Here is a 19147-nt window from a genome sequence, read left to right as displayed (position 1 = left end):
GTACTGTAAACTGTTATTGTAATAAATTTAATATTCATAATCCAACTGTAGATGTCTCTTGTGCCTCTCTCTTATGGGGAGTTTCAAGCTGGCCTACAACAGATCCCAGTTTTTTAAAGCAAAGATAAAACAATTCCAAGAAAAAGCAGTCCAGTTTACTACACCAATAAGGCCTCTTTGACAAAAAGCAGAGTATTTCGTTTGCTGTCTGAACCTTTTCCACTGCTAAATACTCCACTTTCATTCTATTCCAACAGAAAAAAACAATGTGCATGACATTTGTTTAGACAGAACATCAAAACCAAACCGATCCACACTTGGAATAAATGCTTAGCTACTCGATTTAAGTAAGAAGGCAAGGTAAAAACAAAATTTTTTTTGAGCTTCATCTGGGAAAAATTAAATAAAAAATTGTAAAGAGGATTAGTCAAACACAAATATTTCTACTTATATGTTTCCTATTTATAAGCCTAACATATTTCCCCACCAAAGAAAACATAAGCGTATCATAAGGAAAAGGGAAAATACAGATCAAACAAAACTCCAATTGGTTCTATTCTGAGATACGTTATTTTATAACATGTCAAAAAGGAGCCCAAAGGTTTTGGCAGCATTTACTAAAACTAGGACACAAAAACACAAATGACTCAGCTGTTCTTCCTACTACAAACTACTGCAGTTAAGTGAATCATACCGTGTGCCCTTCCTGATGAGTTTCTTAAAATGACACATTTCAAGTTTCCCCAGTCTTAGCAGCAAATGATCAGCTCGCAAGACCTGGGCTATGAAAGTCATATTTGAGAAAGCACCACAGAAGTTTTTTGAAGTAAGAGAATTAGAAAATCAAAAGGGTTTTTTTGAAAATAAATAATTTAAAGGAATCTGGAAAGAAAAAGATATCAGTCCAACATTTTAAAATCTTGGCCAGGAACAAGGGTTATTATTTCCCATACAAACATTTGATTGTCATAGGTTTTGTTCTGAAACTAGGACTGCTTTAAAATGACTTTGATTATCTAAGTGTTCAAAATCATCTTTGTGGCACTTATAAAAACTTATTGTTTTTAGTTCATGTTATTATGAGACAAAAGTGCTAGATTTACTGGAAAAATAAGTGAAAGAAACCATTGTGAAAACTGTTGAAAACGTATTCTAAAATCTATGACCATTGCCAGATACCCTACTTACCAAGTTATAGTTTGGAGAGAACTTTATTTCTTGCTTATGAACCCCTGAACAGACAGACTGACAAATCTAAAGTAGTACCTCCATCAGAACAAGCAAATATGACTGCAATACATGAAAAAGGATGCATTTATCTTACTTCACATACAAAAAAAGATGAAGCTATTTCCAGTAAAATAACTCAAGCATTCAAAAAGACCCACACATCACATGTAGTACTTATCTTACACTTTATTTAAGTATTTCTGTACATCAGGTCCCTAAAACCAAAGCCCACACATATATACAAATTCCGTATGTCAATATGCATTTAACTTCCCGAACATCATACTACATACAGACATCTCCTGGATTGTTGTTCGGGCTGTTTTGCTGGCATTTCTTCCTCTTTTACAGGTATGTTTCTTATTTTTGGGAGCATCTCTGGGCACTGATAACTCTTGGTAAGGCCTGAGAGCCTTAAAGCATTATGAGTTTAAAGAGCTCATTCTGCTTCAGCTGGTGAGAGGAGTAGGGGCTGCCTGGGGCAGGAATTTTCACTTTAGGCTGTTTAACATTCCTAGAACTTCCCAGAATCTTCAGATGAAAAATAAAGCACAACAGGGATAGGATACTGCAGGCAAGGGTGGATTGATTCAAACAAATTTAATACTTTGACTGTATAAACTGACTAAGGGTGTGTATCAACTGATCCATTAATCCATTTCAAAAGATGTTCTTCTGTTATAGAACACAGAATTTTTTTAAATGAAAGCCAAGAATAAATAGCTAAGGTACACTTTTACTTCTGTACACGAGTCCATGCAGCAGTGGATTTTCCTCTTGGTTGAGAGACCAAGTGTTTTTGTCCACCACAGCAGCGTTAATCTTCTTCTTTCTCAATGTAAGGTTTGGCACTGACACGTGCCATTTGCCTTGCCAAATAGCGGTCCCTTGCTGACATGACTGTCTCTTCATTGCTCCGTTTGGCAAATTTGCTCATGCTCTCAGACGCTTTGTGTGTTTGTTCTTTCTCCTCTTTCTCCCCTTCTTCTCCAGCTTTACGTTTCTGCTCAGACAAATGTCTAGAGCTGGAGCTTCTCTTCTCATCCACCTCTCTCTCTTTTCCCTTCCTCTCCATTTCCAAATCAGTCTCTCCAACTTTTCCAAAAGATGCGGGACTGTTTTCCCTCCCGTCTCTGTGTTTTTCATCACTACCATATTTTTCTCTCCTATCCTTTACATGATCTTCCTTTTCTCTGCATTTCTCTCCTCTCTCCTTCTCTCTATCACTGGACCTATCTTTACCACTTCTTATTCTTTCTTTTTCTCGTTCCTTTTCTGAACACTTCTCCTCTCTCTCTTTTGCCTTCCTCCATTCTCTTGCATGTCCCTCCCTCTCTTTTCTTTCCTTCCCCCTTTGTTTATCATCTTGTTCTTCTCTCCTTCTGTAATTATCTTTAGTAGCATGATCCCCATGTCTATGTCGCTCTTCCTTTTCCCTGTGGTGATCCTTTTCATGGGTCCTACTTCTCTCGTAATCTTTTTCCCTGTATTGTTCGTCATTTCCCCTTCTGTCTGATCTGCTCTCTCCCCTCTTTGTCTGATGATTTGTTTGGGCTTTTGTGCGCAGCTCTTCCTCCACACTGGATGAACTTGGTGACCTGGAATGCCTCTGGTGCTTGTGATGTTTAGCCTCCTCTTCACTGCTCACAAAGCTGTCTCTCCTTTTCTTCCTTTTCAAATTTACTTTACTATTCTTGTTTCTCTTATCATCATCGTTACTATCACTTCCTATGTCGGTATCAGCATCTGGATTATCCTCTTCCTTAGCAGGGGGCTTGAGTCTTTGCCTTTCGTGTGGGCCTTTGTTCCTTTGGTCGGATTCATCATAACTAGTGTTAGGTTTTTCTTCCTTTATCCTACATTTTTATGTTAAAAAAGAAAAAAAACATTACACGGCCTGAAGTCTCAGACTTTTCTACACACTGACTTCTGGTCAGGTCTTAAGCAAGACTGTAAACAAAAGATGCTGCTGAGAAGTCTAAGAAAGCAAATCTATCTGTAGCTCAGGTTCCAGGAATCCAGCATAAATGATTTCTATTAAAAATCTGCATATGGTTCACTGGTGAATGAAAGCTGATGAATTTATCTAAAAGAATGAGTATGGTTAAGTATCTGCAGTCTCCTTCTAAAGAACAGAACAGAGATTTGTGTTCTTGTGTAAGCTTTCTGGCAAGCTACATGTTTTTTCCTATGTGTTCATTCTTCTATTCATACCAAATAATTGTCCAAAGAAGAAGCACGTTGTATGTTTTTGTTCACAGAAGTAGGAGCATAGCTTCCATTAGAAGTAGTAGATTTTTACTCCAGTATTTCTGAAGTTCTCGTTCTTGTGACTAAATAAAACTTTTTAACAGCTCATAGATTCTTAAACAAAAAAGACGATCCATGAAGGACAAATTTGGGAACTGGGCAGAAGAAGTTATGCTTCGTCATTCTTTTCTGACTGATGGAAATGCATGTTTAATCACACACAAGCCATATGTCTCCTCTTCCTAATCATACAGCTGCAGTTACAGGCTGCGGTAAATTCTTATGAATCAGCACGCCATCCACTTAGATTAAGTGTTTGATGCTTGCTTTAAAGTCTTTCAACAATGACTAAAAAATTAACTTGGAAAATCCAATAATCTACTTTATTAACCCAATTAACTAAAATGAATGTACTGCAAATTCTGAGATCTGAAAGTCAAGCTGTGTTCTCTCTGTATTCTACAGTACCACCCTAAGAAAGATTAAAATATAAGCTGGAGCTCACACGAAAGGTTTTCTGGGAGCACCATCTAAAGTACTATTTGCTTTCCCACAAATTAACTTTATATACAACTCGCAGAAGAAACACTTCCTTAATATGCAAGATTAAGAAACCACCAATTTCAGATGATCTCTACGCAGCAGAAAACCACATTTTACTGAAGAGGCTTTGAAAGACCTATTAAAGCAAATAGAAAACTATGTGGGCTGTTTACTTACACTACAAACGCTATTGCTACTGTTTTACACAGATTCAAGAGAATAACAAAGATTTCATCAATAAAAAAAGAGGAAACCATAAAAAGCAAAATTCATTTAACCATCTCAGTAGCAATCTTTGTAAGCCACTGAAATCATGCAGGTCTTTCTCTCTGGTGGAAGCCAGGATGTTTTTCCAAACATGTAGGTATACTAATACTTTAAGTCTCAAATGATGAAACTGTGGCTGCAAATTTCACATTTTTTGCTTAAATTCAGGAAGCTGTTCTGCTTTTCTTCCAGTTGTATTTCTTACTTCCTATTTCTTTTACACTACCTTTTCCTATTAATTCCAACAGGTGGCATATCTTTATACCAAACACATAATCTAGTACAATAAGTACAATGTTAGAGTTCGACATTTTTTTCAAGAAATTCATATCAACATTTCCTATGACTTACCTCTATATGCCCATTATTTTATTTTACTTTTTGCCTCCTTCGTGGTTCAAAATATTTAACTTAATGCAGATTGCAAAATACTATGTAAACCGAAGTAAACATAGGTAGAATAATATAAAGTACTGTTACAAGTATGACTGTTCTCTGACACTTTTTAACCATATCCCTGTCCTCCTTGTTGCTGTCTTATAGTCTATACCATTGATGATCACTGGACATTTTCCAAATAATTTTGTTAACTAGAGGTATGTATAAAGCATTCTGTGATTCTGAAGTGATCAGGTTACCCCTACCTGTGTGATATACTATTCCCTATTTCTTGTGGTATTCCATTAAATCTGGAACCACAATCAACCAGCAGCTGTTTTATACGTGAAAGCTTTCTGGAATTGCATCGTACCTGGCTTCACGGAAGCTGCATTTCGGCATCTCTTCTTCCCCTACCCTCTGGTTTAAAAGATGTCTGTAAAATCCACTGAGATCCTTCTGTTTGGTCACATCCAAGTATGCTAAGGGAAAAAAAGCAAGGTTGGATTTAGCGTGTTATAAATACTCATCAGACACAATTCACAATTGGTAAAGACACCAAGAGTGCAATCTCCACCCTGGAGGTTTTCAAGCCTGGAGTGCAAAAAGCTCTGAGCAAGCCAATCCAACCTCATAGCAAGCCATGCTTTAAGAAGAAGGCTGAAACAGACAGAGGTCCACTAGACCAGAATTACCTCATTCAAGATGCTAAAAAATGCAGGAGATTACATGTCTGTCCAATATATCTTGTTTGTTATTCTAACATCTATTTATAGTTCCAATTTTTATGCCTATTTCTGTGACACTACAGAATATCTGGTTAGGGAGCGCAAGCATAATTGTACTCCAGGCTTAGAAGTCCTCCTTCAGTAACTGACACTTCCTCAAAAATTAAAGCCCAAATAGTACTGACACACAAATGGAGGAGCTTCCTCTGTTCCTTCAGTAACCTGTACAAGGGAAAATAACAGACGGAAAGCGGGATCTGATTCAGTGTCTGTTATCTGCTCCTTTTTGATATTGAAACTATATCAAGCCTTACAGAAAGACCAGATGACAATGCTGTAAACATGTACAAGGCCATACTTCTTTTTAAGAGGTATTATGCTGGTTCAGTGTTAATCTCACCCTCCAGAGCGGCCTGTCTTCTTTCTCTTTCCTCCTCCTCAGCTCTCTCTTGCAGCTTCTTCTTATAGGCCGAAGTCACAAAAGCCTCTTTGTGATCAAACTCTCCTCCTTCCATTTCACGCTCTTTCTGAATTTTTCTTTCCATTCTTTTTTCTTGTTCCTTCTTTCTAATCTCAGCTGCTTTGAGGATATTGTGGATGTATCTAGGCTAAAATAGGAGGGAAAAAAAAAGTTTAATGATGAGAGATAATTAAGGTGGCTAAGAAAACACAAACTGGGACTGCTGGAGATGTTGACGGAATAGAAATAATAGAAAAATAGAAGTAATAGAAAAAAAATGACAGAAGCTAATTTAACACATTCTCACACCAACAGCAATGTTAAACTATCATCCCCTTTTAGGTCACTATTTTGGCATGCTTCCCAATAACAACACAGGTTGCTGTATTCAGTGAAAACATTCAGCCCAACTTTGACTAGGATGACTTTTTCTCTGAGTGAAACTAAATCTTTTTTTTTTCTACTTCTCAACCCTGTCTTCTGTCTTGTAAAGTCTTGCCTTTCTATTGATGTAAGGGAGAAGAAAGCTTTCTTTTATATCCACATAACCTGACAAGCGCGTTCAAACGAAATAGAATAAGTAAATACAAAAATATCATTTGTCAGGATAATCCTGCAATGTTTTGAAATCAGGCATTGGGCTGTGAAAACTGGCTCACATTTCACCAACGAAAGGTAATTACTTTAGTCTTCTGACAGGTTTCCTGTGAGCACACCAGTGAGTGAGAAGGGACAATTTATGTTCAATTTCCTTTATTATCAGAAGTCATATTGCTGCAGGGCCCATTGCCTCTAACCCCATTATCCCACTATAAAAGTCTCTTAACAAATAGAGAAAGATATGCTAGACATCCTAAGTTGGGTGGGAAACCTGCAGTCTGCTGCACTCCTGAGTACCACAGGATCAGGGCTCTGCAGTATCTGATGAACTTGTAGTTCTACCAACATTTCTGCAAATTACTACCTTAGGTAACAGAATTTGAGTACAACCTTGCATGCCCCATTAGAGAACAATTTTGGCAAAGCTTAGAAGTTAAGCGATTGTAGTTATTCCAAGCATACAGAGATAAGACAGACAGCATACATTTTCAAGTATCAACCTTTTTCTCATCGTTTCCTGATAACATTCTGGCATTATTTTCTTTCTTCTTCTGCTGCATTTCATCATAAATACTGTCATACTCATACACTGTAGCATCTTCTGACAAAGCCTTCTGAATTTCCAATTTAGTCTAAAACAAACAAAACAGAAGTGTGGGGAAGAAAAGATAAAGGAATGAAGCACGAATATGTTAAATGAATGGAGCATAAATATCTTTTTCCTTCTTACTATGTCTTCAATAGGTCTGGAGCTTTTTTTAAAAGTAAAACTCATGTTTCTTCTGTATAACTTACTCCTCAATAACAGTCACAGGCCCACTGTTGGCATATATTTAAATATTAAAAAAAACCAACACAACAACAATACTTTGTAACATTACATTCTACAAACAAAACAGTTTGAGAAACTGAAAACATCAATGCATTTTATGCCACAATACAAGCTTTGATTTGTATTGATTAAACTTAAATTTTTACTGTTTTAAGTTACGACCGGTTCTGTGTTAAACCTCAGTCGTAGACCTTTCATTAGGCAGTTCTACAGCTACTCTGGTTATAGCAAGAAGAACCCAAAAAAAGAACAATCGTGCCCACAAAAGCGAAAGAAAATCTTTGCTAGAGGAAAGGCTTTGAGAATTTCATGTTTAAAGAAATTTTATGCTGCAAAGAGAAATGCACAAAATTATAGAACCATGAGGAATTTTTAAAAGGGTAACTCTAACTCTGAAAATACACAATTATGTTTCTGCAATTATTTAATAAAATGGGAAATGTAATTGGTTACAATTTTATCTTTCCATATTTAGAATACTTTAGATTCCAATTATAATGCTTCTGGAAAATAATCATGAGCATTTGCCTACTGGTAAAGTTTAAAAAAATCCACGCATTTTATAACATCCTTAATCTGTTGACCAGAGTAACAAAAAGACCATCTTGATTACAACAAGTCTTATCTTTGAAAGACATCTGTGTGGAAGCCTAGAATTAGGAATAGTAAATTTCATTCTGTAACTGCAGTAAAAAATAGAATCACATTCTATTTGATTCCATGATTTTGATCACACTTAAATACAAACCATATAATTTGAGTTATATTTTCATTCAGTCAAGACAGGAGGCCAAAAGCTAGTAAAGGACTTTCTCACTTCCTTTGTCTTTTCAAGTATACTTCAGAAAAATTGGGAAGCACACTGCCTGCAGGATGTGCAGAATCAGCAGGATATACGGCAATGCATTTTGGGATACATTATCACATAAAGAACTGAAAAAAAACGAACACACTGGCCAACAATTTATGGAGGAAGTTTAGGAAGGGAATACATTTTATCAATACAGCAGAAACCAGATAAAAATGCACATCCACATACACTGATGTCACTGGCAAAGCCAGATTAGAAAGCTCCTCAGCTTCACTCACTCCATCGAGGTTTTTTTGTCTTCCCTGTGTCCCATTTACTCCTCTGTCCACAGCCCTGCTTTTAGGTCTGCACTGTCAGGCTGCTTATTTCACATGTCTCAGTAGCAGCACAGGTTCATAAGCCACTATTCCAACACAAAGGTGCAAGAGTAAAAGGACAGGAGCAAGAATTTCTTATTCTTAGCTGGAATTTCTGGCACCTTTGCCAGCAAATAAAACGTGTGTAACTGCAGCTGTGCTGAACTGGCTGCTTGCCTGAAGACAAACAACCAAATACACGTTAAAACTCCCATATCTCCCTGGATAGTAAATGCACTCATTTCCAAATTTGTCACGGGCATGAAGAGTCTCCACCGCACCTTACCTGTTTCATCACTTGTTTTTTCAATGCTTCTTTCTGAAGACTTTCACCGACAGATGGCTGTAAGAAAAAAACATTGCAGAAATAAAATTAATTACATGGACACAGCTCATATTATTTTTCTGCCATTCTAATGAACAGTTATCTAAACAGCCTCCTTGCATTAGGCAGTCTCTCATTTCAACAGCATTTTTCCATAAGCAAGAAAAACTAAAAGTTCATTCGTAAGTGTACAACGAATCAGACTTTTCTGTGAGCAAAATACTGCCCTACCTCAACATATGTATGTCTTTTATAAAAACAGTGATGAGTTTAAGAACACAATTTTACAGTGTACCTCAAAAGCTACAATTTCCTGCTATTTCACAAACCAAGCACTCTCTGCTCAAGAAACGCTCAGAGACGTGAGGAGGTCTGTGGAAATTGTTTTGTCTCAATGCCTTTTTCCAACCGCTGCCAAAAAACTCGTAGAAAAGCCATATCCCTCCACTGCAGCGAGGGTCAGTCTGTTGGTACATGAAGCTAGCACATCAGCAGTCAAAACACCTAGAAAAGGGTATCTAAGGTGAAAACTGAAACATATTCCTAAGAGATAATGCCTGTGATACACCTGTGCACTCTTACAACCACTAAACTTTCAGTTGTTGCTAGGAGAAAAAAAAAAAAAACAAAACAAAACACAGACCACCCCAAATCATCAGAAATTGGAATGATATCCTCCTATCAATTTATGTATCAAAACCATCTGAATGTTCTTGCAAACTGTGTACTTAAGAATACAGAAGGATAAATATTCTCAATGGATTTTGAATTATACTTCTAATACTCTGTGAAATAGGTGCTGTTCAGAATATACATATTGCTTCCCATGCGTAAATTTCAACAGAGAAGTGACAGCGCCGAGCAGACATTCTTACTGACAATGCCATGGGAGAACTGCTTTCATAGAAATATCCAAAAAGATTTGGCAATATTTCAAGTTTGATCGGTATCATTAGTTCTGTTTTTTTAAAAACAAGAATGCTGCTAATTTGAACAGCATGTACTTCAGGCATTAATGGTTAATATTCCAAGATAAGTAAGCTAGAAAGCAGCAATACTAATCTTCCCCAAGAAAAAAGAGTATCCACTACTGAAAACATTTCCTAATCTGCATACTTTCTAAAAACAAATAACACAAACGAACAAACAAAAAACACGACTGAGTTTTATTTAGTTTTGTCTTTTAATTTCTATCTTTTCTGAACCAAGAGATAATACTGTTTATTAAACAGACGCACTATAAATGTCAGGACTCCTGTCCTTGTTTATGTAATTAGATATCGCTTCATCTTAAAAAGCAGAAATAGGAAGGAAAAAATCCTCTTGTGTTTTGGCAGCTTCCCAAGCTTTGCGGCTTTGACTAGTGCATAGATTCACAGAAACACGGAACAGTTTGGGGTGGAAGAGACCTTAAAGCCCATTCAGTCCCAAGCCCCTGCCACCTCCCACCACACCAGGTTGCCCAAAGCCCCATCCAACCTGCCCCAGGGCTGGGGCATCCACAGCTTCTCCGGGCAGCCCGTTCCAGTGCCCCACCACCTCGGAGTACACGCTCTCTATCTCTTTCTAAAAAGAGAAGAGATTGTGTAATCAGCTCTAATAAAATTAAGCAGAAAACCAACTAGCAGGGACCCTGAAACAGCAACTGGGATCTTCTGAAATCAAACAGAACTAGCACAACGCAAAATCAAACAGATTCCCTAAACGAGAGGGCTCTGAATTTCCTCTGATGCTTACAAGTAATAACGTGTCATGACCTCTTTTTCTTATGCTATTGAAGTTTCAACACATGGGTCAACAAGGAAAGACACCTAAGTGCTTTTCCGCAATTTTCTACATGACAGACTGTAAACAGTTGAAATCTTTGTCACTGGTTAATTTCAGAAACAGAACAAGTTGTGCCATAAGCAGCAGAATTAATGGACTTTCATTTTATGTGCCTTTGTGCCCTCTGTCTCTTTATTCCCATTATCATCCCCTCAAACACCCTACCTGCCTGATTTGTCAGGGGGGCAACACTCTGTGTGATCCACAGCTACCCCTGTGCTGAGCAGTCCCTCAATTATTCCTTCTTCAGGCAGAGAAAAATTAGAATCACAAATTCTCAGCTGTCTGTCCTTTACTCAGATGCCAAATTTCACAAAAAAACACAGGAAGAGAGCGTTTTCGGGACCTCTGCCACCTACGTAGCATAGTTAGGATTGTTAGCGGGGGGACTAACGGGTACACAGAGGGATCACCTCTACACGGCTTTTTTCTGCTAGGCAAACCACAAATAATAACAAGACTTGCAAGCTTCTGTGTAGCCGCGTCTAAAAAACTATCCTGAAAGGTGCTTTGTCGGAGCAGCACCAAGCAATTCCAAGCTCAGCAAGAGGAAAAAAAAAATGGTGCTAAGGCAACGCTGTCAGTACTGGGAGATGTACGTACGGTACCACCTGACTGCATCCACTGAATGCTGGATAGTGCATTATTTGGTTATAACACCCTACAAGAATCCTGTCTTCAGCCCTCAGTATTTCCCTCTAGCTTTCAGGATTGCAGAACTTGTTGAGAAACATTTACAATATTGTACGTAATTTTTATGTCGTGCTTTCTTCTAAAAATGCTATATACGAACAGTGTGATCTTCATATAGATGACTATTTTAACTTGGCAGCGGAACACACACAAACATTTAGTGTAAGACCTGGATTTCCAGATTTCCTCCTGGCTCTCGGGGAAGATGATGTCCCTCTGCTTGACATATTAAGAGTCACCACTGAAGGATTCCTCCGTCAGACACTCTTACACTGGCTTTCCTGAAAGGTGCCTGAACACCGAGGAGTCTCCTCCGCATTACGGCAGAAAGCAAAGGCTCACTAACAGACAGAACAGACCCTGCGGCCCTATTTACAAAGCGAGCTTTATTCCACCGAAATATTTCAGACGCTGCTCAGAATGTTTTCCTTGTCTGCCTACATGAAATGAATGTGTTGATCTACGAAGATTACACAAACACAAAAGTAATATATAATCCTCATTATTGTACATGTAATTGTAAAGAAGTCCACCTGTGATATGTTTGCCTAGAACGGCGGCAAGTTTATAGAAAACAAACACCTTCCCTAATGGTTTATGGTTGACAATTTCCTGTTGTGCTATGAGCTCTGATAGATGAGAACTTCCTGTTCTTTTGTATTGTTTTTACTTATCAACTGCCCATTTATTAAAGGCCCCAGAAGCTCAGCAAATCTGTCTCTTTCCCTGAAGTCAAGCTATTCTTCAGAAGCACAAAGCTTGTAGTTTAATATTTTCTAGAAGGAAAAGATGGTTTAACCCTATCCTTTGAAGTCACATAGAACCCGTGCAAATTAAGAATTTTTACTGTTAGACATTGAAACTACTGACCAATGCTTGTAGCTCGACTCAGGTGTGTTCCAATTCTAACAGAGCACCGCACACCATTTACAGCTTCATACAAAAAGTACAATTCAAACTTCAAAAATCCAACATCTAAAAAGTGGGATTCCACGTTTTCTCTACCTTCCTGCCACAACATCCCCGTCTTCCCACATCTCGGGTCTCATCTGCAGCTCTTTGCTTCCTCTCTGTATTTTCTGCTTCCTCCCATCTCACCCTGGCGAGGCAGCCCTCAGGCCCCAGGCCAACCAAAGGGAATAGAGGAGGGTTGGGGCCTTCTTGTCTTTCCCCTCATCAGGGCATTAATGGGGTCTTGGTCCTGCAGTTAGAGAGCTCTGGTCTCATCAGAGAGACCATCTTTAGGTCTTGCTCTCATAGAGACCTATATGATCTAACTAGATCCTGCACAGGGACACAATCACTACGTGTACAAGAGGCTCAGGCCTCTATGAAAAAAAAAGAACTCACAACAGATTCACCTCGGTTCATACACTGTACAAGCCATGGTGACTGGTACAAGGAGAAGAGAAAGAACGTGTAAAACAACTCCCGTACAGAATTAGCTTTCCTTGACATACCCTCCCAGCTTCCAGCAACTAGAAGTCTGGGGACTTCCTGAAGCGGAGGATGCACCTGGACCATTGTTTGACACCAGCGGCATCCCCTGATTTGACGAATCCATTCCTGAACCCATTTATAGCTTTGGCCATGCCACAATATCCTGTGGCAGTGAGTTCCACAACTTAATTAGACATTGTGTGGAGAAAAACAACTTCCTTGTGTTTAGATGAAACCAGCTACTTGGTCATTCCTTAAGATCCCCTACTGCTCATGTTATGAGAAACAGCAAAATCACTTTGCTTTCTCTGAATCATTTTTGATTTTACACGTTTCCTGGGGAGTTATTCCTCTCCACTTCCTTTCTGTCAGTGACCTAAGAGCCCCTCAGTCTATTTAGTCTTGTTCTGCATGCAAACTCTCACATAAACTCCAGTCGTTATCATTAGTTCTCCACTCTTTATCAGTCACAGTGTCCTTTTTGAAAGGAACCTAAAGCAAAAATAAAAATTTGAGTCTACATGTGACATAGTTTCCTGCTCATTTTCAAGCAAAAAAAAAAACCAACTTTCTTTGTGGTTGCTTAAAATACTCCTTTTACTTTTCTTTTGGATGGTCACTTAAAAAACAAACAGAAAAAGACCTCACCAGGCTGATACACTGGCAGAACTATCCACACTGACTCCATGATCTCCCTGGTGAATTTAGCACCTATTGTGGTCTACGCACAGGTTATATTTTACCTACACTTGAAATCCTGAAGAAAAAAATCAGCTTTGAAAAATTGCTTGGTAAGACATGAAAACGTATGCTGGATAATTCTGATACACTAACACAGAAATTTTACATGCTGCAAAATGAGTCTCAATTTACAGAGAGATACTTTCAACTAAATTCCAAAACAAAACAGAACAGTCCACTAGGAATACTGACAAGCCACCTCTGAAATCACAATGCATGAATAAAGGGATAATATTTTGGGAGAAAATGGATATACAACAAGTAACGGTATGCCAGAATGGAAGTTTATTTCTGACGTCTCGTAGTTTGCTGATGTAACATCTGTTCTCTACAACAGCCATTCCTAGGGATAACAACCTTCCCCCCAGTTTTTAAAAACAGCAACAATTCCTCATTTTGGAGGCAAGTAATTCAAGACTATGTTGACTAGAAATAACTGTAAGCACCTGATTTACTTTATACCACTCAACGCTGGGAAAATTTATTCTAAGAAAATTTCTATCCAAGATGTTCTACTGTTGTGAACTAACCCAAAGAACATCTTCATCAGCGACTAACATCCATTAATGTACTTAGTCACAGTAAAAATGATCACATTTTGAATTCTTTCAGCAAGGGTACAGGCAAAATCTTAATGAAATATGCATAGTAGCACTTAAAAAAAAAAAAAAAAAGGACTGAAAGTTTGGTATCTAATATATAATCACAGACCAAGTCAGGGGTGCAGATTTCCCAGCACAAACTTTATTAGAGTTCAGTTAAAAATACATAATCTCCAGACATTTGAGATGTAGTTCTGACTGATAAGGCAGCAGACAGGAAATGAAACCCCTCCCAAATGCTGCTCCTTATCTTGAAAAGCTCTGGAATTATTATTGAACTAATAAAGTAATTTTGCTTTTTTAAAAATGATCCTTTTTGATAAAGGCAGTTATGAGATTATTACTTTTTGCTGGGTATGTACCATACTGATGTGCATGACAACTTTAAATAGTCTTTAGAGCAGCCTGGCAGCAAATGTCAGCTCTTCTGAAAGGAATGATACTTGATCTGTTAAGCTACAAGTTAGCTGACATCAACACACGTTGTTATTATTACTAGTATTATTATTAGCATTAGTTTACTTTCATGTTGAGATATTAAAAAGAGAAAATGCAGAAATAGAAAAAATGCAAGTCACCCCTCACCCACTGAGGGTTCCCAGTCCTACCATTTAATGTTTAATGACAACAGATTAATTCAATCCTTGGGATCTGGAAAATGTGGGGTCAGTCCCTTGGTGCAGAGAAGGATACCAAATCCCATACTGCCACAGAAAGGGAAAGGGCTCCTGCCACGGAGGACAGTGGATCCCCGTCACGTCCATCAGCTGTGTTTGAAGGAAAGCCTCTCTTTAGAGCCCTGGTGCCAGCTGTGAGCTCAGTCAGAGGGACACACCTCCCCACAGCGCTGAGGAAAGCAGTCAAGTGAGGAAAGGGATGGGATTTCAGACATGTTCCTGTCCTCTGTGCCTCCCGTAAGCTGCAGTTTCATGTTTGGGGTTGAGTGGATATTACTAAGAAGCTCCTCAGTCCTCTCATGCACTGTGTAGAGGGAATTCAGACATCTTCAGCAGCGGCACTCTGGATTTGACCTCTCACAGAAGATGGGAATTGCTCAACTTGTCACAGAAATATGACAAAAAAAAACAACTGCTAGTTTATTAAAAACTGTTTTGATACTAGGAGTCAGAGACCAACAAAGGTTACTTGATGCTTTATTAGCATTGTTTTTTCAACTACACAATAGAAAGAGCATTTTCTGGTTTTTGGGGAAAAAAAAGATTAATATTCTTGTATTATGATTACACGATACCTTATGATTAAATCATCACAGGTAATTGCTGCTTGATAATACCCAGCAAATTGTAATTTTATCTCCAGAAACAGAGAAAGAAATGTTAACCTTATCTCTCATCTGTGTAGGGAGTTCATCTCCACAATTCTATCCTTTTCCTGTAAGCTATGAAACTACTGGCTCTGAAGTCTTCAAAAATTCTGTTTAAGAAGCTGAGTATCTGTAAGCGTTCAAACCAGCGTACACACCGAGCCAGTCCTTGGATGCGCCCCATGTGTAGAGCAGTACATCCAGAAGTGTAATTTTTATAGTGGGCAGCACCATCTACTGGATCAGGTAGAAAGCTAATATTCTTAAGGTAATACTTAATAAAATAAAGACAGCTATATAAAAGAATACTATCAACATCCTGCAATGTAGCCATACATCACAGATTATCAATAAACTCTGCGGTCACTGAAAAGCTGTATATTTTTTGATATATTATTGCAGGGATTGTGCGTACTTTGATAATTACAATTCCTATTGCCTTTTTTTTCTTTAAAACTTTTAATTCGTACAGCTCTGCTTTTGCTTAAAGTGAGTACCAACAATAAATCAATTATATTGAAACTGCGTGCAATAATCTAAAGGATACAATACACTTAACAACTATACAGTTAATATTTGAGAAACAACCGTTGATTACTACTGGCTGTTCTGTTTGTAGACACGGTCACCTAGGTAACCAACAAATCTATGGGCTAGATGCCGTTAACTCTTGCAAACGAATATGATGAGCTTTTGGAAGAGATGGCAGAGATTAATGATTACTTCCATTGAAGTTGAACTAAAGAAAACACAGATCATATTTCACACCCAAATTCAAAGTGATAATAAACATCTTAACAATGCTGCTATAACCTGATGCAGGCATTATGGTTGTAAACAAACTGTTTGCAGAAAATGGGGCATATTTCAAAAGAAAACTGTTGAACTGACCTCTTCATCAGAGTCATCTGCGAACACCGAGAGTTTGCTGGAAACAAGATTCTTCTGCTGCATTTTCTTGGGCATAATAAGCCCATATCTAGGGAAAAAAAGTTACCTTTAACATTATTTGCAGCAAAACACATAGGTTCCAAATCAGAAACCTATTCCTTACAATTTTAGAAACGAAGATCAGCATCAGTGTAATGTTTTGAGTACAGATCTGAGCAGCATTTCCAGCAGCGCACTCAGCTTGCCAGCTTCTCCTATGGCTATTGCTGTCTCTTCCCATATTCCTGACTAAAATTACCTTCCTAAATCAGGCCACAAACCCCTCTTGCCCTGAGTTCTCCATGTGATGTTTTGTTTTTCCCCTCCGCAGAGCAGTAAGGAATTCCAGCTGCCCAACCTGCCGCTTCAACCCCTCACACACCGCTCTGTAGCTGCCTTTGCAGGTGCCGTGAACCCACCCCGCGTGCCACCAGCCTGCAGCTCGGGCCCCCTGAGGCGGCAGCAGCAGGGGATGCGGCCTGCAGCCCGCTCACACCGCCCAGGCACCATTTAACTGCACAGGACGGGCCCTGGTGCGGACACGGCCCGTTTCTGCGCTCAGAAACACTCCCTGCAGTCGTGGCAAGGTGTGCGCCCGCTAACCCAGGCCTGCCTCTCCCCTCAGCCTCCCCCTGGGCCCCCCACAGAGCAAAGGGCTCTCCACAGAGCGCGGCGCCACAAACATCGCCTCACGGAGGCAGCACGGCAGGGCTGCGGGAGCTGCCCCGCGGCCGGGACGAGGGAGCCCCCCCCGGGGCTGTGCGGGGCTCGCCCCGGCCCGAGGCAAGGCCCCCCGAGCCCCCCGCGGCCCGCCCGCACTCACTGCCTGCCGGCCGCCGCCATCTTGGGCCGCGCTCCGTCACAGTCGCCGCCGCCGTTCGGCGGCCGCAGATTCCTCGCGGCTCCGAGCCCCCGAGCCACGCCCCGGCGCCTCACCGCCCTGCCGCCACCCGGCCCCGCTCCTGTGGAGAAGCGGGGAGCGGGCCGGGAGGGGAGGGGGGCGGCTGGAGAGATTTTTTTTAAGGCCTTTTTTGACGAGTGGCGAAAGTGCCGAGCGGGGAGGCGGCCGGCCCGCGCCGCCCTGAGGCGCCCTCAGCGGCGGGCTGAGGGGGGGGCAGCGGGCCTGTGCCCGCCGGTCCCCTGGTGGCGTCGCCTGTGGCCGAGTAAAGAAAGAGGAGTTTAATTTCCCCAAATTTTATCAAATTTTATTAAAGAAGCGGTTCTGCCGCTAAGAAACGTTATTGCAAAGATGAAATCTTGCTGCAGACAGTCAAGTTTGCTGTAATCTCAGGCTTTGTCCCAATAAGAGAGCTTTTTCTCTTTCTATATTAAAATGATTGTGCTTTTCTGTAACATTCAGAAGAACTTAAAAAAAATGCTGATTAACAACCTTTAGGTAAAATTATTTCTTAAAAGTACTTTAAGGACAGTGAGTCTTGAATTTTTTTTCTGTATCATTTATGAGCACTGTAGCTTGGTAGACATAAACTCTTCCCTGCTTCTTTCTTTCTCATTGGAATTAATTTTTTTAAAAAAAAGTTAAATAAGCTTTTAAATTTACTAGATATAACAACAAAATTGTCTCCTTTAATGTTTTTATTTTTCTTAATAACACACAACAGACCATTATAACAGACCAAAATATAAAGCACCAGTGTATTAAATAAAAGATGTCAAATACCAGAACCTCTAGGGTTAGATAAGGAATTAGTGCTTCAGCTGAAGGCACGCTAGACTTTGCTGGTGAAAGCTGGAGCTTTTTTATTCTGTAGGCTCTTCGTCATCTCCATCAGTGACAAGCAGGTGTGCACCCAGTTGTACAGGTACTCGGCTGGAACTGAGCCCTGCTGCCACACCTCTGCTCGAGGTACACCTGAAACAAAGAAGAGCTGTAACTGCAACAGCCAAGTCAAAACTGTGGCCAGTGTTGTATAGGACTGCATAGAGAAGGTCATCCCATCAGCGGAGTTTTCCCCAAGTCCAATAATTCCACCCTGGAAAATTGCGATGCTTTGAAATGGTGTTTTATGATAGTGAATGGTCAAGCACATGAATGCTTCATTTTTATTATAATTTATTTCGCATTGTCGTAGGTCCCCTGTTGTATAAAGTGCTCTATTTAATGCTAAACATTTGATAATTAAAAATGTAGTGAGAAAAGTGCTTTTTTTCCAAGCTCAGATTTGATTTAAGAGTAATTATCCACTGAAACTCTTTTATTATATGCTGTTAGAGGTCACCATACAGTCACCTCCCAAGGTTGCTCTGTGAGTAGAGCATAGGTTATTAGTGCTTTGTTCCGTATTACAGGGCACGTATATAGAACATAAGGGTATTGTCCAACATACACCATGTGTGAACACTGATATTCATTTAAAAGGAATTCCTGTAATTGTGAATCATACTGGTATTCACACCGCTAATCTCACACCACTGTCTCACAGTAAGTTCCAGCCTGGGAAACAAGCCTTTTGTAGCACACAGCAGTAGTTTGTCAAAGCTGTACCCTTTCTAGTTAAATCTAGGTTCTTAGTGAAGGAGGACTGGATGCTCTAGGCCTGTTTCATTCTCTTTGGTATTAGTTTAATATATATGAGGAAGACAAAAAAACCCCACGAACTCAGACTGCATTAGGTGTTTACTGTTCATCAGTAGGCTGGACACTGTCAATAAGTATGCCCAGCTAAATTAGTAAGTCTCGTCCATACTTGATTTTAACAGGCCTCGGTCTGGCATTAAATCAAGTGAAAGACATCAACAAGAACAGCAGTCATTTCTTCTGCAGAGATATTACAAATAGTAACATCCTC

At 39.6% G+C, this 19147-nt stretch overlaps 2 protein-coding genes across 19 annotated transcripts in view; both read right to left on the bottom strand.

The window, feature by feature from the left end:
- Nucleotides 1-1401: 1401 nt before the first annotated feature.
- Nucleotides 1402-17370, bottom strand: NSRP1 (nuclear speckle splicing regulatory protein 1). The gene is made up of 7 exons (XM_048074026.2): nt 17161-17370; nt 16299-16386; nt 8742-8798; nt 6957-7088; nt 5797-6004; nt 5042-5150; nt 1402-3086 (listed from the first exon to the last, which is right to left on the bottom strand). Exons 1-7 carry the CDS (start codon nt 17178-17180, stop codon nt 2048-2050), a joined length of 1653 nt encoding a protein of 550 aa, XP_047929983.2. The 5' UTR covers nt 17181-17370; the 3' UTR covers nt 1402-2047.
- Nucleotides 17371-17416: 46 nt separating this feature from the next.
- The window catches only part of EFCAB5 (EF-hand calcium binding domain 5), a 39992-nt gene continuing 38261 nt past the window's right edge, over nt 17417-19147 (bottom strand). For all 18 annotated transcript variants that reach the window (XM_066979673.1, XM_066979675.1, XM_066979678.1 and 15 more), the window contains one exon: nt 17417-18210. In XM_066979673.1, coding sequence (XP_066835774.1) covers nt 18068-18210 — 143 coding nt within the window. In that variant the 3' untranslated portion in view covers nt 17417-18067. The remainder of the gene's footprint in view (nt 18211-19147) is intronic.

The sequence above is a fragment of the Anser cygnoides genome, chromosome 18 (assembly GCF_040182565.1).
Source record: "Anser cygnoides isolate HZ-2024a breed goose chromosome 18, Taihu_goose_T2T_genome, whole genome shotgun sequence".
NCBI lineage: Eukaryota > Metazoa > Chordata > Aves > Anseriformes > Anatidae > Anser > Anser cygnoides.
Note: the sequence above shows the minus strand (reverse complement) of the source record. Positions and strands in the feature narration are given on the sequence as shown.

Coding starts and splice junctions, on each gene's coding strand:
- NSRP1 (XM_048074026.2), bottom strand. CDS start 17,180: ATGGCGGCGGCCGGCAGGCA. Junction 16,387..17,160: donor ATGGCGGCGGCCGGCAGGCA/GTGAGTGCGGGC, acceptor TTTTTTCCCTAG/ATATGGGCTTATTATGCCCA. Junction 6,005..6,956: donor CAGGAAACGATGAGAAAAAG/GTTGATACTTGA, acceptor CTCCTATTTTAG/CCTAGATACATCCACAATAT.